This window comes from Anopheles arabiensis, chromosome 3 (assembly GCF_016920715.1).
Source record: "Anopheles arabiensis isolate DONGOLA chromosome 3, AaraD3, whole genome shotgun sequence".
Lineage (NCBI taxonomy): Eukaryota > Metazoa > Arthropoda > Insecta > Diptera > Culicidae > Anopheles > Anopheles arabiensis.
In genome coordinates this window covers 72261557-72283748 of record NC_053518.1, presented here as the reverse complement: position 1 = coordinate 72283748, position 22192 = coordinate 72261557, and the positions used below count along the sequence as shown (strand labels likewise).

The 22192-nt window shown below is 46.2% G+C and overlaps 3 protein-coding genes across 3 annotated transcripts; 2 read left to right on the top strand and 1 right to left on the bottom strand.

Moving 5' to 3' along the window:
* Positions 1-16326: 16326 nt before the first annotated feature.
* Positions 16327-17862, top strand: LOC120902829. The gene is made up of 5 exons (XM_040311865.1): positions 16327-16404; positions 16472-16589; positions 16662-16866; positions 16935-17204; positions 17283-17862. Exons 3-5 carry the CDS (start codon positions 16861-16863, stop codon positions 17670-17672), a joined length of 666 nt encoding a protein of 221 aa, XP_040167799.1. The 5' UTR covers positions 16327-16404; positions 16472-16589; positions 16662-16860; the 3' UTR covers positions 17673-17862.
* Positions 17863-17959: 97 nt separating this feature from the next.
* On the top strand, positions 17960-19536 carry LOC120902827. The gene is made up of 5 exons (XM_040311863.1): positions 17960-18307; positions 18382-18481; positions 18562-18693; positions 18781-19166; positions 19237-19536. Exons 1-5 carry the CDS (start codon positions 18241-18243, stop codon positions 19440-19442), a joined length of 891 nt encoding a protein of 296 aa, XP_040167797.1. The 5' UTR covers positions 17960-18240; the 3' UTR covers positions 19443-19536.
* LOC120902828 lies at positions 19478-20967 on the bottom strand. Its single transcript, XM_040311864.1, has 4 exons — positions 20829-20967; positions 20539-20767; positions 20080-20462; positions 19478-20010 (listed from the first exon to the last, which is right to left on the bottom strand). Exons 1-4 carry the CDS (start codon positions 20866-20868, stop codon positions 19823-19825), a joined length of 840 nt encoding a protein of 279 aa, XP_040167798.1. The 5' UTR covers positions 20869-20967; the 3' UTR covers positions 19478-19822.
* Positions 20968-22192: the final 1225 nt, after the last annotated feature.

Here is a 22192-nt window from a genome sequence, read left to right as displayed (position 1 = left end):
CGCATAAGTAAGGCATTTTAAGGAAACGGTTTATATGAAAGGAATGCTCGGGGAAGAGCTTAATATCCATTAGCTTTTATCTTCAAAACAATCATGTATCCCAATTTTATGGAGTTCGTTTCCTAACATTACGACATCACGAGATGTCAAGGCAAGGGTGGCCACAATGACCTGTAAATGTTCTTGTTAACTTAAGCATTAATTGTACACTCAACATCGATTTACAATTCCTCCGTAGTTTGAAGTCTCTCTGAAGGTTCAGGTTTTAACGGTTGCTTTAAACCAACATTAAACCTTTTGGCGAACAAAGCCCCAAAAAAAAGCCTGCATCCCTACACATAATAGCTAATAATAAGTGAAGCTCTCCGCGATCGTGATTAAGTTCAACTGCACGGCGTGCTGAAAACAAGGTGGTCGTTCCCGGTTCCTTGGTTCGTCGGAGGCTCACCGATGACAGGCACCGGAGGAGGAGCAGCAGCAACACGGTAACAACGTCAACAGCAGCAGCAGCATTGGCAGAAGCATAATTCCACCTCTTCGGCTCAGTTTACCCACGGTTCTTCGGCGGCATTCGAGACCCACGGGCCGTGCTCGCATAAATGGACAAAACTCGAAACTCGTAATCGATAGCCATAGCTTGCGTTGCTCCGGTACGAACGCCGGGGACCTTCTGTCGATTTTGCACTCGATCGCGCGCCTGCAATGAGGAAAGCTATTAGCCGCCTCGCTTCGCCCTCACTTTAACCCACACAAAAACAACTACAACAACAAAAAAACAGCCAAAGAGAAACGAAAACATAATGTCGATCGAAATCGATCGATAATGATAATGCACAAATCTGGCCATATCTTGTGCGGCGGTGTGGCGATGCTCTGTTTCGTCGCTTTCCGGTATAGCGTACCAGCCCGTGTCGTCGAACAGGAAGGAAAGATGCTCTCTCTCCCAACTCCAGCATCACCTCCGCCCCGAACGATGCATAACGCGATAGGTCGAGATTAAGATATAAGCGAACCAGCAGTACACCGCTGTTCGCTGTCTCTCCGCAACCTCGCGCGCGCAAAATGCGCGCGCATCTTCTTTCCGGGAGGACTGCACCACGAAAAAAGCATGACTTCAGCACATCGGGTCGGTGGGCTGGGCGCAGAGAGGGAGCCCTGAGCAAATACACGAATGCACGAACTGATAAATTTCGAGTACGGACATAAATTGCGCAGGAAGATCGCGCCGAGCGCCAATCCGGGACAGTGTGCGCGGTGTGCTCGTGGCGCTGGGCCGCTCGCGAACGTGAGCTCGAGCGGGGGTATTCGCTGGAGGAATTCATTTAAAATTCCAATCCGTTGCGGTGGGAGCTGGTGGCGAATTATCGGATCGAATATGATCGCTACATCGTGTCGCTGGTCGGTTGCCATGCACGCGGTAACGATCGTTCCGATCTCTTCCGAAAGGCGGTTTTGGGGAGCGGCTGGCTGGTGGTAGCCAGCGATGTGATGCCGTTACACAGGCGATCGTGTAGATTGTGTGAGGTTTCAGCTGGAAAAGTCTGCGCCGAAGGTGAACACAATTCGGCAGGAAGTAGAACGAGATCATTCAGAATGGGAGGATTTTGGTTGCGGTGCAATGGCGTGCTGAAGATCATGTATCTAATGGAGTTTGTGAAGAAACAGTTCTTGAAGTAATCTGAGGTAGTTTTGCTAGTTCTATTTTACTCTCCAACAATTTTAATATCAATTTCGATATACTAGCTATTGATCTTTTCAATTCTGGAAAGGATTTCGTTTATTACAGTTTAGTAAAGTCGCCCGTTTATTACAATGTCTACAGAACTTTGATATTTTGTTACAATGAGAATCGAGATGTCTCATCTAGTTAATACAGAAAAGAACTAAGATACCAATCAATATATTTTATATAATTGCATAATGGTAATTTAAATAGCGCTTTCGTTTTTTTATCGTTTTTTATTTGTTGATTTTTGTACATAGATATGAGAAAAAAATGTTAAAGCATTATGTCTCGGCTGTTGGCCCCTTTTTATCAAGTTGTTATTAAAATTACTTAATCCACAAATTGTAACTAGACGCTGAAATAGAGGAGATAGAAAGATCCTTGCATAATCAGTACCAACGAAATAAACTTCAGCTAGTTTTATGACTCAAACTGTTTCTCAGCAGCAGCGCCTCCAAAAAGTATCTTGTGTACCAATCCTTCCAGTTCTCCTATAACATGTAACAACAATCATAACTCTCATCTATATACAATGCAATCTAAATCTCGACTCGTATCCACATCAATCTATCTATCAACAAAGACAACAATTCAAGTTATAACATATTAACGAGCAGTTTCGATCGCACAAAAACTATACCACAACGAAGAGCAATTCTGTTGCACCCCAAACCCCTTTACAAAACAAACACTGTGCAAAACCAAAATCTCAAAACATATGCAGGCACCACTGGATGTAAAGGTAGTCCCGTTTACGCCAATGCTGAGTTCATCGTGAGTACACAACTGGCCAACGCAACGCAGCACGGTAGCAAACACACAGCTCGGTGCATTACTTCGCCCACCAAAACAACCTAACCTTACCGCATAAATATGCATAAGAGAGACGCTTTCTGCTACGTTTTTCCCTCCATTCCAGGCAATCCATGGTCCTTTGGGTATTGCAAACCGCACAGCCAGGTGCAGCACCCATACCACGTGCATATATAGCTCGGTCTGGAACCGCCACAACAAACTCCGGCCTTCCAGGGCACACGTGAAAATTGTTCCAGCAAACCCACCCAACCACCCAACAACAGCAACAACAACAACAACAACGACATCGGCACTGCTTATTCGTGTAACCAGAATTCACTGCGTTTTACAGGCATCTCGCCGTGCGATGGGGCGATGGAACGCGAAACCGAATGGATACAATTTTGCAAGCACATATGGCAAAACTTTTCTCACTATCAGCATTCCTGCGGGTTCGCCGGTTCGCCCGCGCTTGTGTTTGGGGGTCGGGCCGAGCCGCCGAGCGCACAACAATTGTGCGGCTCAAAGACAAACAACATATTTTTTGGCAGTGGTTTTGTTTAAACCTGCGCACGGTGACGATGACTACAGCGGCGTTCGTTGGTTGGTGGTTGGTTGCAAAACTATTTTGATTGTTTTAATTAAAGCGACTCATTTCGGTCATGGTAAGCGACCGAAGCGAGCGCTTTTTGCAAAACGGAACATTACAAACAAATATGCGTTTTCTTTCGTGCTCTTTGATATTTCAAAAGCTGCAAAATCCTGGCGCTTTATCCCTTATGGGATTATCTCAAAGTAACCATCTCGCAACGTTCCAAACATGAGCTTAAACCAATTTGTACATAACAAAACGCATAACATCTTTATTTTATCCATCGCATGTAGCCTAGCGACGACCACACTTCCACCGAAAGACATTTACAATTCTCTTTCACCTACTAACTACTAACAGTTGTAATTCTGCACTACCTTCTAGTGCACTACCTGAGGCGCCTGCAACGGGCGGACTGTTTGTACAACAAACATTTCGTCGCTGCTCGCAAAACACGACGTGGGACAACGGCAGACACGTCCACGGCACGGTTTATTTACAAAACATTTGAAACGGTTCCCACAGCGAAACGACGGTCGCATGCTCGGGGCCCCCCTTGGCCGTCGTTTGCCGCTGGCTATTTGACAATTATCAGAGCTTATTCCGTCTCCATTTCCCTCTTTCGCTTCCCTTACGCACCATCCAAGTGGCGATGAGCACGAAGTCGATGGCCTCGTGCCCGCGGGGCATCAATTCTACGCGGACGTACACGTTTGCAGCTGCACCGTGTCACTGGGTGCAATTCTTCATTTTTCACCACTTCCCCTGACTTTGCACCGTGCGACTCCAGCTCGTTGAGCTTATTGCCTTGCCCTGCCATCCCCGGTCTCGTCCGCTGCCGGTGCCTGATGCGCCTCCGGTCCGCATTCGCTTTGACAGCTGCCCCTTTTGACAGGTGCGTCGCTTTGCTAGTGAGCTTAGTAGGCGCTGGCGGCGCTACTGTCGTTGCTGGCAGGCTTTGCAGCGACTTCTCTGCCTGGGCAGCATCGGTAGCGAATACTTCGGCCAAAGCCTTACTAACGGATATGAAAATGGGCTTAAAGCGATCCTTTATATTTTTCAGCACTTTCTTCACCGGTTTGTTCGTGAGCATGTAATGTGCACTCTCTATTTCCGTTTGCAGCAGCTTGCCGATCACGTACGGCCATGTGTCATGCTTTACTTCCTCGTCTATCTTGGCTTGCAGTACCGGATCCCATTCTATTTCATCAACCTCATTAGCTTTACTATTATTGTCATGTTTCTTTGTATGTTTCTCTATATGTTTTTCGATTTTGTTGCTTACTTTAGTGTCATGTTCTTTGTTCTTGTCTTTGTCCACTTCAGGTTTGTCACTATCATGATGATCCTTATCTTTTACGACTTTGTCAAGAAGTTTTATAATATTTAACTTTTCCAACGATTTGTTTTCACTCGATTTCTTGTCATCTTTTACTATCGTGTTTGACTTTTCATGTTTCATTTCCTCCTTCTTTGCCACACTAAACACATTCGTTTTATCGTGCAGCGCTTCTTTCTCTTTCATTGTTGTTGCTGTCGTCATTTTGTCGGTCGGTGTTGTTTTGTCGTCTTTTAATTTCGAATTTTCTGATTCATGAGTCTTCTTGGCGTCGGCTGGTTTGACAGTTGTTTCGTGTTTAGCCTCATTTCGTTCTTCCATTTTCTTTTTACGAAACTCTCTCCGTGAGTGAATCCACTTCCGGAACGGTCCCATATGCTTGTCCACCACTGTCACCGTTTCGTGTTGCTTGGGAGCAGCGGTCGGTTTGTGTTCCGTTTTAGTAAGTGCGTTCGATTTGGTCACAGTTTCGTCACTGTCCTTGAGTGTCTGTCTGTGTTCCGTTTTAGAAGGTTTGCTCGACTTTGTCACCGCTTCGTGATGTCTAGGTCCACTTGTAGGTTTGTGTTCCTTTTCCCAATAGTCATGATCTTCTTCGTCGGAATCACTGTCAGACACGCTATCAAAATCGAAGTTTACCTTCACTCCTGTTTCTGGATGTTTTTCACAATATTTACATGCCTTCGCACACTTGGAGCCTTTACATACGACGCGAAAAACACACTCACCACAGGGTGGCCGCTCTTTGGATTCGGGATGCTCCGTAGTGAACAGAAATCCTTTACTCTTTTTCGGCGCGAATGTTTGCGGAGTTTTTGCCAACTTCAAGTGAATCTCCCGTGGGTGCACTGATTCTGCCACGGCACTGTGTTGTGCCGGATCATCCAACCACCCGCGGACGACCAGGCACAGAAACAATGTTAAGAGTAACCGGGGCTCCATGGTCCAACCTGCAGCACTGACCTGCGACAGATAACTAGCTTCAATGTCGGTGCTGCACCGGCAAGAGCTTTATCGTTTCGTCAGCCCGTGTTGAACTCCGTCCCATTCACGGGTGAAGTTTAAGTCAACTTTGCCTCAGTTACGTGATGTTTTGGCTTTTGGCGGACTCCGCAGCTGTCCCGTTTTACTAAGGTATTACGTTCCCATACGCGGAACGGAACATTGTACTTCATCCTGCGTACGCATTACTACAGTAACTGCTCGGAATTTTCTACATTACGTCAAACCAAAAAGATAAAATTGAGCACACTCCAAACCTCTTTTTTAAAACAAAACTCACCACATCAGTAAGTAGTACAATGTACTTTGCTCAAACTCAAACACCGACCAACATGTCACCTTTTTCAGCTGCCCGAGCCCCCCACCGTTGGCACACGTTTTGACCTACCAAAACCGGAAACGCAACTCTCGCCAAAGTCCGCAAGTCGCCAGTTGGGTGAGACCCACCACATCCGGTGCGTCCTTCACGTTACGCGACACGTAAGGTTGTGTAATGGGGGCCGGGGGAGGGTGACAGAGCATTGTAAGAAAAACTTTCCCCATTTCGATCGCAAAATGGCTGCAGTTGCAGATGGGACACACGATGTCACGGAGATGGACGCACGAAGTAGAATGCGACAAAGGTAGGAAGAAAAGCAATGGAGAAAAACCCCTCCTGCTCGGACACGAACATTCCAACACTTACACTGCAGCTGATGCGCAAAGTGGTTTACGCCAAATTTACGCCGGGACCGCTAAAAGCTTCCCTCCCCGTTTATTGGTAAGTTAGTCGGCGGTGAGTGTTTCACCGCAGCTCGTTCGATTAATGGCACCCCCGGAGCAGTAAGTAATTGCAGTAAATCAGAGTACAATGGGTTCGATTTAGTTACCGTTTGTGCCGGTGCCAGTTGGATGGAGGTAAAGTTTTCGAGGCTCCAGACAAACGGGTGCAATCGATACGGCACGGCAGTGTCGATCTGAGTGTCTCTCTCGCTTTTTCCCCAGGGGGGAATTACCGCAACAGTCCGTGCGTGTGATGATGTACGTAAGGACGATCGGAGCGCATTGGAAATGGATTAGAAACTTTTGAAGAACACTCCTGTGGTGATGCAGTGAAGTGTGCGGACAAGTCAAGTTTATGTTTACAATTTATTATTATTACCCGTAAATTGGGAAACTTTTGGTGCAGCAGGAGAGACTTGGTTTGGTAGCGTTCCCAAAAAACTAGTCGGGACGTTTATGAGATTAAAGCCTCATCAAACTAAAGGTCTTTAGCTAACAAGAATTCGCAGAAGGGGATTATTCTTAAATTACCTAACGCTCGCAAGGAGACCTTCCTGAAACCTTATCAGACAAAAGTATTTTAGCTAGTAAGGATTTGTAGAAGAGGATCATCCTTAAATTAGGCTCCCAAGGAGATAGCGAGGAAACCTTCCTGAAGCCTCATCAAACAAAAGGATATTAGCTAGTAAGGATTTGTAGAAGAGGATCATCCTTAAATTACGAAACGCTCCTCGGAAACAGGGATGAATCCTTCTAGCATTACGAGCAGTTCTCGAATTATGCGGATTTGGAGAATATTTGGCAATATACGACTCACGTGGATATTCGAGTAACGTAGATGTCTTCGGTACGCATTAAACGCGTAACTCCCTGTCTCATATCTCACTGTCAGTATCTTTAATTACCAAGATGCTAAGCCTTCATAAAGATTTTTATTGCTTTGTATCACAATGTGCCTGCCGTCTGAGCCATTTTGTAATGCCATATCTCACTAAAAACTGCATCTTCGTCTGAAAATACCAAAGACCACACACACATCGTTCTTCCCTTCGCCACTGTGAGTTCACTGTGGAATGCAATATTTTAGTCTTTCCCCTACAGACATTCCGAGCCAACTAAAAGGGATAGCCATCAAAATTCACCAAAACCTTCCCTTCTCGATCCCTCGATTTGCCTGCATTCCATTCGCTTGGTGCAAAAATTTTGCCCAAAACTTTCAAATTTATTGTCGCCAACTTCCACGCTCGATGCGCTTCCGCTCCACGCGTATGCACGCGCAAGAACCGAGACGAACAGAGGGGGGTTTTCCAAAAATAGTCTCCCAGACCCAGAGCCAGTCTTCTACCCCGAACCAATTATCAACGGGTGGCATAGTGGTGATGAGTGATCTATGCCGGCCCATTTCGCGCGCACACACACGCACGTGCTTCTGTTTTTTTTTTTGTTTCGCTCTCCCTTCTCACTCTACACGCCCTAAAACTACGCAATGGAGTGACTCTTATGCCGCGCACCCATGCCACAACCAATTAGTTCGACGGTGTCGCTCCTCGGAACTTGGTGAACCCGTGAAAGTCACAGCCCTGTGCAGCGTTACACTCGTCGACATCAAACGGGCGTACCGGCCCGTGCGCGGTGGCAAACATATTATTCCCGTCTCCGAAACCCCTTCACTGCACTGTATCGACTCGAGGTTCTCGAGGTGCGTTACTTCACTTTGATAGCTGCGTGGAGTCGTGTCCCTGGAAGTCAACCAAAAAAACACGCCCTGGGACGCTACGCGGAGATCTTGCAGCTGGTCGCCCGGCGGCAGCAGGTAATTAGCTGCGAAACAAATCATTCTACTCCGTCAAAGTCGAGGTCAAAGTTCGTGCTGGCGTGGTAATTAGAAGAGGCTGGCTCCGAAAGGGAGGCTTCAGGAACACGCTCTGGCTCAGGAGATCCCCCGTGAAACTGAAGGCGCCAGTTGCTGTGCGCTAGTGAGTAGGGCGTGAACGCAGCTCGCAGCTCAGGATGGTTAAAATTAGTCTTTCTGTATCTCCCCTCAAACGCTGTTACCGATTCGTTTCAGCTCCACTCTGCACTGGGCTGGAGCTACCGGGTTTGGTTCCGGCGGCGCATTACCTTCTGGCCTCCTATTTCTGGACCCCTCGGGGGGAGAGAACTCGGAGGCGACAAAAAGAAACGACAAGCTGACACTAGTGTGTGGTCCATCTGGGCGACGTCTTTGATCTGACGGCAATGTCAAGTTCCATACGCAACCGTACTGAACGACAGTCGCGCGGTATGTATCAATCCCAGGTACTTCTCGGGGTTATGACAACGGGCACTAGTGATGTGCTCTATGGAGCGCACCCACGAGTCCGATCCGACTCCGACTATTGTTAGTCCGATTCCGACTTCGGCAAAATGGAACCACTAAATCCGCCCGGAGACGGAGTCGTTCGGAGTCGTCCGGAGTCGACCGGAGTCGTCCGGAGTCGACGACTCCGAACGACTCCGAACGACTCCGAACGACTCCGACTCTGAACGACTCCGGACGACTCCGAACGACTCCGAACGACTCCGGACGACTCCGAACGACTCCGAACTAGTCATGGGAAAAATGATTCTTTTTAAAGATCAGGTGCGGTCCAGTTCGCTCAGTGAAATGAACTGAACGCGTGCGGTGATTCTTTCGCACGCCCGAGGTGCAGCATGTTTTTAAATATCGATTTTATGCTGAAAGAATGTACACCCTATTTTATTTTTTATTTTTATATAGTTACATTTACAAGCAGAGAAAAAGGAAATCAAAGTTGTTTTAATGCTCAACTAAACTTTAAATTTATCACGGTTTGCTTAATTTTCTTATATCATTATTTATTTTGTGTTCTACTCGTTTAAAGTATTTAAAAAAAAATGTAAATTTATCGCCGTTCAAAACAACGGATTCATAACACTCATTCAATTAATCGTACAGTTTAAAAAAACTGATTAACTATAATCCATGAGGAGAATCTTTTCATATATTCAAAGCCGACATGGGGTGCTTCTAACATATGGAAAATTACCTGCAGTTTCGATCTGGTGAAAAGAAAACTACTAGAGCGAGAGTGTATCGCTATTTTGCAGAACGAGAAAGAAGACATGGAGAACAGAAGCTTTCTCGTTCTAGTCAACACACTATCAGATCGAAAAAGCATGCTGATTTTCTGAGTAGGAGAATGAACTCCGCACCGCGTGCGGTGGTATGTTGCACATTTTCATGATCAGTATGGAGAGTTTCCGCACGGAGAATCAATACCGCACCGCTAGCGTGCGGAGATGTATCGCACACATTCATAGTCGGCGGGGAGAACGTCCGCACAAAGAATCAATACCGCACCGCTAGCGTGCGGAGATGTATCGCACACATTCATAGTCGGCGCGGAGAACGTCCGCACAAAGAATCAATACCGCACCGCTAGCGTGCGGAGATGTATCGCACACATTCATAGTCGGCGCGGAGAACGTCCGCACAAAGAATCAATACCGCACCGCTAGCGTGCGGAGATGTATCGCACACATTCATAGTCGGCGCGGAGAACGTCCGCACAAAGAATCAATACCGCACCGCTAGCGTGCGGAGATGTATCGCACACATTCATAGTCGGCGCGGAGAACGTCCGCACAAAGAATCAATACCGCACCGCTAGCGTGCGGAGATGTATCGCACACATTCATAGTCGGCGCGGAGAACGTCCGCACAAAGAATCAATACCGCACCGCTAGCGTGCGGAGATGTATCGCACACATTCATAGTCGGCGCGGAGAACGTCCGCACAAAGAATCAATACCGCACCGCTAGCGTGCGGAGATGTATCGCACACATTCATAGTCGGCGCGGAGAACGTCCGCACAAAGAATCAATACCGCACCGCTAGCGTGCGGAAGAATCATTTCCATTTATCTGGCGGTGCGGTACTCGTTCACTCAGTGTAAAGATTGGAATGAATCATTCAGTTCTGATTCATTTTGCCCATGTCTACTTCGAACGACTCCGAACGACTCCGAACGACTCCGAATGACTCCGGACGACTCCGACTCCGGGCGACTCCGGACGACTCCGAACGACTCTGAACGACTCCGGATGACTCCGGATGACTCCGACTCCGGGCGACTCCGGGCGACTCCGAACGACTCTGAACGACTCCGGATGACTCCGGATGACTCCGACTCCGGGCGACTCCGGGCGACTCCGAACGACTCCGGACGACTCCGACTCCGGGCGACTCCGGACGACTCCGGACGACTCCGAACGACTCCGAACGACTCCGAACGACTCCGAACGACTCTGACTCCGGACGACTCCGGACGACTCCGAACGACTCCGAACGACTCCGAACGACTCCGAACGACTCCGAACGACTCCGAACGACTCCGAATGACTCCGGACGACTCCGACTCCGGGCGACTCCGGACGACTCCGAACGACTCTGAACGACTCCGGATGACTCCGGATGACTCCGACTCCGGGCGACTCCGGGCGACTCCGAACGACTCTGAACGACTCCGGATGACTCCGGATGACTCCGACTCCGGGCGACTCCGGGCGACTCCGTGCGACTCCGGGCGACTCCGGACGATTCCGAACGACTCCGGATATTGAAGCGCGGACCTATCTTCCGGAGTCGATTCCGAATTTATCGGAATCGGATCGGAGTCGACTCCGGATTTTTGCCAACTTTACCCATCACTAACGGGCACACTCTTCGCTACACGTGTCATCGTTCCGTGTTCCTATTTTCGATTGGAACAAATCGGATCCTGCAAAATCGTACTGGGAATAGGTTTGAGGCAATTTTGTGAGGCGCCTTGGTTTTCTGAAGAAATTGTATACACGCAAGCACGAAGACACGAGCAATGCGTGCAGTTCGTCGAAACGATAAAGTAATCATGTACTCGTGCTCTCCGATTACTCCACATGGTAGTCAATCGATTGCGTCTCGCGACCCTCTCCTTAGCGTCATGGGGCCGATGTTATGGGTTTCATCGAAAGCTATTATCCTTTTTTTATGGAATTCGTCAAACACTACTAAGCGCACTTCACACTCAGCGCCGTTCACGTTTCGTCTACATCAATGGAGCTAAATTTGTAACTGTGACTATGTACACTCCCCTCTTCGTAATCCAATATGCATGTCGGCGATGTCCAATCGCTTATCATGACCCAATTTATTTGCCCCCCCAATCAACCACTACTGTTACTAATTACCCCAAATGCAGCTGCCTGTCAACGGTTACTTCATAACCACAGCAGCAGCGGAGGACAGCGCCGCAAAGCAGTTGCCAACTACGCGCTTCCTAGTTGGCCCCAGTCCTAGTATGGCCCATAAATCGAACTGAACGAATTTCCCTTGATTGGAAATAACCGATGGCAAAGTTCTTTCTTTTCCCAAGCGAGCAGTTTTTATGGCTGTACTGAGGACGGAGGACGTTGGCGCCAGCGAGTCGTCTGAAGAGTACTTTACAGAAGAGCTTTTTGACACAGGACACACGTGGACTGGAACTTTTTATTTTAGCGGAGGAAAAAACAAAAGTTTGTAAAATATTAAAATACCAAATTACAACCAAGAGATACCTGAAAATCTGCGCTTTTCGTTACCTACAATAGTTTGAAGATCCCGTCTCATGTATCACCTGCAAACTCAAAGTTAGCCGGCGAAACTACACTTCACCGAAACTTCATTCCCGTTCGCCTCCGCAACATGCAACTAACTTACACGGCAGCTTCTTGTTAGAGTTTACTTCCTCGCGGCTGCCTCGAAGATACAACACACAAGAGTATCGATAGCACCAACGATGGGTTTGCCGATAGCTACCGGGGCGTCTACTTACGCCCTCTACTTTGTGTGGGAAAGTATCTTTGCCGCTACCAGGTTTCGGTATCAAACTTTTAAACATCCCGCAAACAGTAACATGATAAGTTTTCGGCAGGGTTAAAATTCAATCTTGTAAGTGTGTGCTTGTGGGGAGCTGCTGTAAGGGAAGGCATAACAAGATAACAAGCAACCAGCTGAAAGGTTCGGCATCGCTAGTGGGTGTTGAGAGAGAACCACTGAACTGAACTTATAAAATATGATACAATTGTATTAGGATCGACTTTTTGTTTCACCACCCTTTTGACAGCTTCACTCTGACACACTGGAAAAAGAGTCTCATTAATATTAGCAAGCAAATCCTGCAAAAGAGTTATAGTCCTTTCCCTATGATTAGTACTGGTGCTCCCTTTTTCCTGGAGATCTCAGGGCTTGAAAAGTCCTCGCGTAAAATTTCATCCGACACTGTAATTAATAAATTATACGGTCGGCTTTCGGTGCGGGCAATGATAGGTTGCTGGTTGTTTAGTTGTTGGTTGGATCCTTACCCCATCCTTTTTTGCTGTAATTACTATTGCTCCAGTCGTCTAGCTACCCCAACAATCGGACACATAGATGATGCCCGCCAGGGAGATTTGTGGCAGGGTTTTGTATCGGGCTTAGTCGCCTTTCGGTGCCATTGGAGACGCATTTGCTCGAGATGTGTGATCCAATGAGGTTATGCCTTAGTTGTGTTGATTAATAGTAGCTTTCAGGGATTGGAAAACTTAGGTTGAGAAGGGTAATTTTACATTACGCTTTTAAATATTACCAACACCCCTATTTCTACTGCCCAAAACTTATCTCCTTTAACAAACTAACGCTATTAAGTTACGATTTAATAAGATTACACTTATTATTACGTGCAACTATAGTGCCCACCTTTACACCACACTATTTCCTCTGTGTTTTGGTCCCTCTTTCATAACCCTCACGAACTGAAATCTAATTTCCAGCTCCCCGATAAACCATCATACGGCGCAATTTAGTTTCAAACTTTATGCATTGCAATTTCCCGGTACGCACTCCGAACGTCGTTTTCTTTTTTTTGTAGCAATTTCCCAACTATTGTAACCTTTTTGGTAACGTATCTGGCCAAGCTGGTCGGATTTTTGATCCCAAACATAGCAAAACTCATTCGCTGCCTGAAAAATCCTTTTTTTACCGTGAACGACCTACGAATTGCCTACATTCGGGCGCTAGTGCCTACATTCAGGCGCTATGTTGAAAGTCAAGCAAGGGAAGCGAACACGCCTGTGGAAACACACAGAAGCAACCATAAGTAAGGATTAGAAAACATTCGTCCTGATCCGTTCAAACCGGAAGGGAGGCCGGGACCGTTTGGATATGCTCGGGTCAACATCCTCCCGGTGAATTCGTAGAACAAAAAGATTCGGAAAAAGGGAGAATCAGGGATTGAAGTGATCGCATGTACATAATCCTCGTACCGTAGGCATAGCAACGGACAGACGTGCTAGTGTATCACAGGATTGGCTGTGTATCCAAACCCGCCACCATGGCCAGCAATGGCTTTGGCGACCATTTCTTTCTTTTCCCCAGCCTTTGGATTTCCTTTTCAACAATATTTTCGTTATTTTTCGCCTGCTAGTCGGTCAAGCGTGTTCCCGCGGGGGGAACCACCAAATCAGAGCATTATTGTCGCTTCCCCCCCAAAGGCTAACACACGCATGCTGCTGCTGTTGCAGCAGCATCCATCCTAAGCCATATTATCGCCCTCGTCAGTATCATTCGGGGCACGGTTATTGCCATCGTTGCGCTAGGGGGGATGCGGGTAAGATAAAGTCAAACTTTTGTGCTTCCAGTTTTTTTTCCTTCCGCTGGACAACCAGTAGTAGTAGCCTTAAGGGTTCGCTGCTCGAACGAACCCCACGTGCTGGGGCCTGGTACGATGAAGCGATGAGCCTTTCCCTTAACAAGCAGGCTTGTATTAAATTATTTATTGGCTACTTTCGGCACCATGAGCAGCCCCACAACGCAAACACATGCTCTCCCGTACTCGATGCGAAATTGACATCGAAAGCATTGCACACAAACCCCTCGAATGGGTGTAACGAACGGCACGGCCACAGCGTGGTTTTGTTCTAGTGTGTCCCCTTTTTTTGTTGGCTGCTCAGAAGAGGGCACAACGGAAGCTACAAAAAAGGTATATTTGCTAAATTTCACTCCAGGCACTCATTGCACGTCGAGCTACCTTCTTACGCCATCGCGCCATTACATTATGCCTTCTTTAGCCGTACTTTAGCCGCTTTTTACACCTCGTAAAACGCACGATTCGTCTCGGGGGTTTGTTTTTCATACGCGCAACCCTCGGTACGGTGGTCGGCCAAAAATTCAAAGCAAACATCCCCCGAGAAGGCGCAAAAGCAACAGCAAAAAAAAAACATTGTACGCACAAAAGTCGCTTAAAACGCACGCATATGAGTTTGTACATCCGCCGGGAAAAAAATAACCCACTTTCCCCTCCGATGCGGTGCGTGTGAAAGCGATCAAACCAAAGCGGCGGGTTGGGGAGCTGGGAGTAGTGCAGGAAATGGTGAAAAAATGAAGCTCATTGCACCGGGTGCGGGGAAGGGGATGACGTAATGATAATTTATGGAAATGTGATTTCTCTGTTTATGGCGATGGCTTTAGAAGGGTCGGACACATTCCTAAGGACGCATGCTGTGGTGTGCAGGGCCAGTAAAAGGTGTCATATGTTCTTTCGAAATATTGCAAGGATTTCGATCAACAATTTTAAAACATATTGATGTTTAATGCAAAGAAATAGCATTATGAAATAAATGTTAATATATTGATTCGTTTCTTCGCTCAATGGCGGAGTAGCTGGCCCTCGCTACATGTCCGGATGGGAATAACATCAACAGAAGAAGAAGAAGAAGCAGAAGAAGAAAAATAAAGTAGTAGAAAAAGAAGAAACAAGAAAAAAGAAGAAAAAGAAGTACCATAAGAAAAAGAAAGTAATAGAAAAAAGAAAAAGAAGAAGAAGAGTCGCAACCAAAAGAAAAAAAGAAGGGAAAAGAAGAAGAAGAAGAAGAAGAAGAAGAAGAAGAAGAAGAAGAAAAGGAAGAAGTAGAAGAAGAATAAGAAGAACCATAAGAAAAAGAAAGTAATAGAAAAAGAAGAAAAAGAAGAAGAAGAATCATAAAAAAGCAAGTAGTAGAAAAAAAGAAGAAGGAATAAGAAGAAGAAAAAGAAAAAGTAAAAGAAGTAGTAGTAGTAGTAGTTGTAGAAGAAGAAGAAGAAGAAGAAGAAGAAGAAGAAAAAGAAGAAGAAAAAGAAGAAGAAGAAGAAGAGCAAGAAAAGGAGCAAGTAGCAGAAGAAGTAAGAACGAGAAAGACGAAGAAGAAAAGTAAAAAGTAAAAGAAGAATAATAAGCAGAAAAATAAAAAGGGCTCAAGATAAAATACATAAATCAATAAAAATAGTACACACACAGTACACGAAATGGAAGGAAAACGAAAAGGGAAGAAATGAAAACAATGCAAAAAAAAGAAAAACCGAAAAAACTACAGAATGATAAAGTAAAAAAAAAGGAATAATAAAACATAGCTAGAAAAAAAGATTCACAAAAAACATAAATTAGGAGACAAAATTTATATAAAAAAGTACTACAAAACAAAAATTAAAGAGTGAAGAAACTGTACAAAAATGAATAGCAAAGATAAGAATGAGAAAAAGATTATGATGAAGCAGAAGAACAAATGTAAAAGAACGAAAAAAAAACAGAATTTAAATTTGAAAACAGTTTATCTTAAATAAAAGGTTGTTTTAGCTTTTTTTCAAAATTTTGACCAAATTTCGGCTTATCTTCTAAGCCACTGCCCAACTTTTTTGCCTGCTCTCGATTATCCGTGGCTGCATCACAGCAGAGTGACCAGAAGTACCGATTTATCTGTATTCCTACCGATTCACAGATGAATACCCTAAAATTACCGATTTTGTTTGCCTGGCACTTGAAAAATGCTACATGCGTTTTAAATTCAAAATTTTATCCGTTAAAATTTAATGTTATTAATAAGAAGAAGCTGTCATTTGTGTGGATTCCAAAAATTGCTAGTCAAAGAAAATTATTAAAATTAAAATTTGAATTTCACGGTTGGTGGTGAAAGCTTTAAAATAAATTGATAGTTAAAATAATTGATTAAATTTAAATTGTCGCGTTCTCAACAGTGCTCCTGCCGAAATCTGCCAATATAATCTGGCCACACTGCATCACAGTGCGCTGCTGTCAACGTATTAGATGTTTGTTTACATCTGTGATCCGTTTTTCGGTGAATTGTATCAAAATCTCGTAAGTACTTTTTGCGCAAATACATACATGAATAAATAAACTAACTTTCTTTATTTTATAACCACAGAAACGGTACAATCATCGGTCAAAAAATCAGATTACGAATAAAATCGCGCATTGGATTGCCTAGGATGTTCAATTTCCTAATCACATCCGGACGCCCTTCAGGACGAGCAACGATTCAGGTACGGTATTGCTATTTGTTAACGAACGAACGAACAAACGAACATTTTTTCTGGAAATTAATCCATCTGCAGCAATGAACTGAAAACAAAACTCCAATCAATTTTACTTGCGGCACTAAACCTGGCACTAATAACCCGAACGAGATGCGTATGCCGTGACAAAATGTTTTAAGTGGGGAATCAAATTTGGCAATACCAACCATTTGGCACTGGCACTGCAGAAATATACCCCCTCTTCACCACATCACCGTCCCATTGTTAAGACTCAACAATGCAAGTAAGTAGGGCGGTGCTTGCAAACAATTAAAAATTGCTCTAATACCTCGATTTCATTCGCTCCTCTAGACCCCAACCGCCGAAAGCAGCGTGCCGGCTGCGGCCGAACTGAACCCGATGTGCCAAACCAAGCAGGAAGTGGACCCTACCGAAGACACCGAACGGCGCGGGCAGCCCTTTACCTTTCACCCATTGCCAAGCAATGCCAGTTACCATGAGGCGTGGCGCCACGTGCGAGATACGGTACCGATTACGCCGACCCCGGCGCTCAACCATCGGACCACGCGCAATCATCGCGGTCACGCCGTACACTTTTCGATGGGAGTGTACGAAAATGAGGTAGGTGTTGGTGGTCCGTTTGAGCGTTAATTACCAAATTATTCTTATACTTTTTATCCCCCTCTCTCGCTCTCTCAGTCGCCAACGAAAGCTTCCCACTGCTATTCACCGTACGGCCGGATGCGCCCCTACTTTATACCTCACCGAACGCGCACGAAAAGCGAAAGCTCGGATCCGACGAACCACTCCGGGCTAGCCGGGCAGGATAGTGCAGACAATCATCCGTCGGTGTCCACCAGTCATGCCGGGATCGCAACGACACTGATGGAAACGTGCGAACACTCGACGCCGATGATGGATGACGTATCGATCAATGCAGTACGGTACAGCCGGAATCCGATCGTTCTGCTGAAAAAGTCCCGCTCGCTGGAGAACGTGCGCGTGGACAACTCGCTCGACGGGTCGCAGGTGTCGCACGAGATGGAGTTCGTATCGAGCCGCATACAGAAGCTGAAGGTACAGGAGTGATGAGGGCGGATGGGAGAACACGAACTCAGTGATTAGTTTTTTACTTTGCTGATATTTTAACGTTTACGTGAATGGGGGTGATTGGGATTAAAGAATTTTTTGGTGTGTTGCGTTACGTACAGCTCTACTGTAAGCCGTTTTACAACTATGCTATGAATTATACTATGAATACATTTCCATGGAAATAAGATCGGTTCCTTTGCTGAGTTGCTTTGCATCCTGCACTAACAGCCGAAAACCATCCATAAATAGGTACACAAAACGCTTCCCATCCCGGACACAATCAGTTCAAAGGAATTACATCACGCGACACCAAACAAAACCCATTCGCGTCGATTCGATCCCGGTCCCGGGCTGCCGTCGCTTATCGGCGGTGGCATCTCGTGCGAAAAAAAACAACACAAACCGACTCACAGTGAGCAGCTTGCCGTCTCTCTAGACGTGTCTGTTGTGTCGGCGGTGTGATCGGTAATGGAGTGCAAACATTAAAGAAGTTGGGAGCAAAATCCTTGTCTAAACGCCAGCAATTCTAGTTCCTTTGCGTGTGTAAGCACACATCTAGACAGAAATGGTTTCAGTTTTAGTGCACAAACTTCCAGCGATGCTGATCGTTGCCGTTTTGCTGATCTCTGGAGGTGAGCTACTGATCGCTACTGCTTTTTTCGTTGCCAATCAAAACTAATCACTTTTTACACCACTTTCTTTGCAGCCACAAACGCTTTGTGCCGATGTCCAGTGCCCACCAAACACTACACGACCCTCGGGTGCGAACCGGCGGCCGAGCAAAACGCACAGGGCTGCCCACTATGGTAAGACTTCCCTCGCTTTGTAAAATCCCAAAATAACTCACAATAACGCCCTCTCCCTCTCTCTCGCTCTTGGCTTCCAGGTTCAACTGTTCGATGCTGGAACAGCGCGCCCATGATAAGTGTTATCTGTTCGGCAAAACGTACGAACTGCACGCGCACGTCCCGGACGAGAAGGTGAAATCGTCCTGCCTGGCCCTGTGCACATGCCAAATGTGAGTAATGTGTGGTTCATTTGCTAGCCGGCGAATTTAGAATTTAGTAACAGTAAACCACACTCCTTCCCGCTGTAAAACATATAGGAACTCAAGGCGTGCCGTTGCCGAATTCCACTGCGCCCACATCGACTGTCCCGAGTTCCTGTCGCCACACCGGGCCGGCTGTGTGCGCCAGTACCGCACGAACGATTGCTGCTCGTCCCGGCAGGCGTGCGGCGAGAAGCGCACCAATCTGCCCCGCTGTACGGTGGGCGCGGTGACGTACTACGAGGGCGAACGGATGCAGCTGCCGGACGACCCGTGCCAGACGTGCATCTGCACGCAGCATTTCAACGCGAGCGACCCGCACGGCCACACGAAATGCTACACGAACGCGTGTGCGTTCGAGCTGATAGCGCCGTCGGTGCTGGCGCACGGTGCGGCCCCGGTGTACTACGGCAATCGGTGCTGCCCGTGGGAGTGGCGACTGCGTGAGTGATTGGCCGGTTGTTTGGTAGTATTTCTTTGTTAATTAAATAAGTTTAAATTCTTAATTAACAGCAAAAGCAAACGATCGTATCCGGCGGGACGAGGGAACGGAGAGCTCAAACGCTTTGGAAGGGAGGACGGTTCGAGACAGCTGCACGTACGGTAACTTGACGCTAAGCATAGGAGAGTCACTGGTAGCGGATGTGACGCCGATCGGCGTTTACCAGTGCTTCTGTGCCATCCCCCCGATGGTCCACTGTACCTTAACGGCAAACTAACGCGCGAGGAGCGTGATACGCGAATGTACTTCATGTTGAGCGTGATATGTGACATTTATTACAATTATTACTGAATAAAAAGCTTTAAAAACGATCGCATGACAAATGCATGGCGGTTTTATAGGGTTTTCCATGAGTTCTCATAGCTGTGGGACACTTCCTAGACTTTTTCTTCTGGGAAGTGAACTTCATATGGCTCCTTGAAAATTCCTATTGGATTTGTCTAACAAGGGTGCCATAGATTCCAATTCACATTAGATTCATTTCAAGGACGCAACAAAGTGCCCCACAGCTATGAGAACCCCTGGAAAACTCTGTATGCACGCTTTTAGCTTGATAATGGTTATTGATTGTATATTTTCACTCGTGTTGGACGTCCTTTAGTTCAGCATGCAGTGCATTAACGGTGGCACCTGGCAGCTGCAGGACAACTTCTGTCCCTCGGCCCTCTGCTGTATGTCGAGCGAGTCTCCCACATCGAGCGTGAGGCTGCCGTACTTGCACTGTAGCTTCGGATCAGTGGCCGGCTTACTGCCGGTGCCCTTCACAACGGTATCCGTTTGTTTTGCTAAACAAAAAAGATGATAAAGCTCATTTTTTTGAATAATCTTCGACAAAAGGTGCCCTGTGTACTTACGCATTCGCCACTCCCATGGGCAGCAGCCGTCCGGCTTGTACACCGGGATGCCACCGCCATACACCTGCTTCTCCTCGAACAGCTCGAACCCGCACACCGTCTCCACGCAGTTCGGATCCTGCTCGATCGCGGTCGCATTAAACCCGGCGGTACAGATGCACGTCCGGCACTGGTTACCCTTGAAGCGCATACGTTGGCCTTCCCGGTAGATTTCGCTCTCCAGCTCGCACGTCGCCAGCTTCTTGCGCTCCTCCCCGCACACCGTACCGGTCGAGCAGCAGCTCTGCGGGCTGTACTGGCGCACGCAGTTGTCGTAATCGAACCGCTTGAAAAACTCCGCACAGTCCACGTGCACGCAGCGGAATTTAGCAATCGGATTAGCGCTGCAATCGAACCAAAGCGAACGTTAAAACGGGGTGAACGAGTTGCAGAAGCCGGTCACTTCCTGCAAACACTTACGATCGGCAGTAGCAGGCGGCAGAGCAAAACTGGGACACCTCCGCGTCCGGCACGGGCTGATCGATGTCGTACGTTTTGCCATTAAAGTAACACTTGCTGCTGTCGTGCGCCGTTATCGAGGGGCAGTCGTACCTTTCCGGGCAACCGTCCGGACGGTTGCCGACCGGCTGGCAGTGCATCGTTTTGTAGTGCGCCAGCGGTACATCACAGCCGCGCGCGACGGTCAGTGCTACAAAACGGCCGAGAAAAGTTAGTGCAAAAAAGGGTAAAATATCAACACGATCACTTACCACCGCACAGCGTCAGGGTGAAAACTGTTAAGAAATGCATTTTTTTTTTTTTGGGCGCTCCCACTCTCGAGAGCTCGAGGTTTCGTGCTTCTGGTGAGGTCGATTGAACAACGACTACTGATTAAGTCGATGGTGGTGGCGCTATCGATCGGGCTTTGCAGCCCACAGGCCTGCTTGTAGATGATGACCCGATGATCTCATCCCCTCGCGCCGATCGGTAGTATTACAATGGTGTGTTTGTGTTTTGGTGGGCTTTACCGGGGGGAAGAAGGAAAAAAGATGTGTTTACCTTCAGAAATGGAAACAACGACATCTTTTCAGGTGATATTTTTACCTCTTTTTGTCTTGTTTAGGTACCAGTAACAAACCCGTTCTTGTAGCGAAAATAATAAAGACACGACAACAAACAATTCAATGAATAGGGCCAATCAGTGGAACAATCGACTTTTAAAATTGGTGTATTGGTTGACTATTACTATACACACGTGTGTTGGGCTTTAAAATACCAAACTTTTGCACCCGGCTTTTAAGTTAGAGCTTGTATTTCGTCATTTAACCATTTTTTTCGTTTTTATCGTTGTTCGCCAGCTCTCGTCTGCATATGCAATTGATTTGCAAATGACTTTTAAGGTTGTCCGGTGCCGAACGAATAGCATGTTCGGCACTAGTAAAATATCGATATTCACAACGAGAGGGTATTTTTCAAATGAGAACCGAACCACAGCTCAGCTTGTACGAGCTGGCGCTTCTATTTCATGAACCAAAAGGAAATAAATCTTATTAGATGTTAAAAAATGATAAAATTCGTTAAAAAGATAAATGGTTTTGGATAATAATGGATACGATCTTTTGGCAATCATTCTTTTTATCTAAAATATTTCCTTTCTGATTAGTGGATATAAATGGACATTAATTGAACAAATTTCAATAAGCTTTAATCAGTGATTAGAAGAAGCAATGAAGGGTAAGTAAAAGTTTTTTTATATTATATTTAGATTTACATTCCTCATAGGATAAACATTTATTTCTCCTTTTTTATGGTCTTTTGTGTGAAATTAGCAAATAATGATAAACAAAGTAATTGTCTATACTCTCTAAATTGGATAGAAAATTGAATTAATTTGCTCTGGTGAATAAACCCCATCCCATCATTTCATACCCAATACAGTTTACCCAATAATATTGTGGCATTTGTTTGAAGAAAGTATAACCAAAAAAAACCCATCATTGTTGCTTTCACGCTACCTCTATTTACACCTTAACGATCAACTGGCGAATACAGTGATGGACGCGTATAGTTCTATACTGGTGGTGGTTTATTATTGTAATTTGGTTTTATTTCATTAAGTATTGAAATCCTTTTC

Excerpts from the sequence above, each read along its gene's own strand:
- LOC120902829 (XM_040311865.1), top strand. Across the intron at positions 17,205-17,282 it reads TGGGAGTGTACGAAAATGAG|TCGCCAACGAAAGCTTCCCA; the intron begins GTAGGTGTTGGT and ends TCGCTCTCTCAG.
- LOC120902827 (XM_040311863.1), top strand. The coding sequence starts at position 18,241 with ATGGTTTCAGTTTTAGTGCACAAACTTCCAGCGATGCTGATCGTTGCC. Across the intron at positions 18,308-18,381 it reads CGTTTTGCTGATCTCTGGAG|CCACAAACGCTTTGTGCCGA; the intron begins GTGAGCTACTGA and ends CTTTCTTTGCAG. Across the intron at positions 19,167-19,236 it reads CCCGTGGGAGTGGCGACTGC|CAAAAGCAAACGATCGTATC; the intron begins GTGAGTGATTGG and ends CTTAATTAACAG.
- LOC120902828 (XM_040311864.1), bottom strand. The coding sequence starts at position 20,868 with ATGCATTTCTTAACAGTTTTCACCCTGACGCTGTGCGGTG. Across the intron at positions 20,768-20,828 it reads CACCCTGACGCTGTGCGGTG|CACTGACCGTCGCGCGCGGC; the intron begins GTAAGTGATCGT and ends GCCGTTTTGTAG. Across the intron at positions 20,011-20,079 it reads CCCATGGGAGTGGCGAATGC|CAAAACAAACGGATACCGTT; the intron begins GTAAGTACACAG and ends TTTTTTGTTTAG.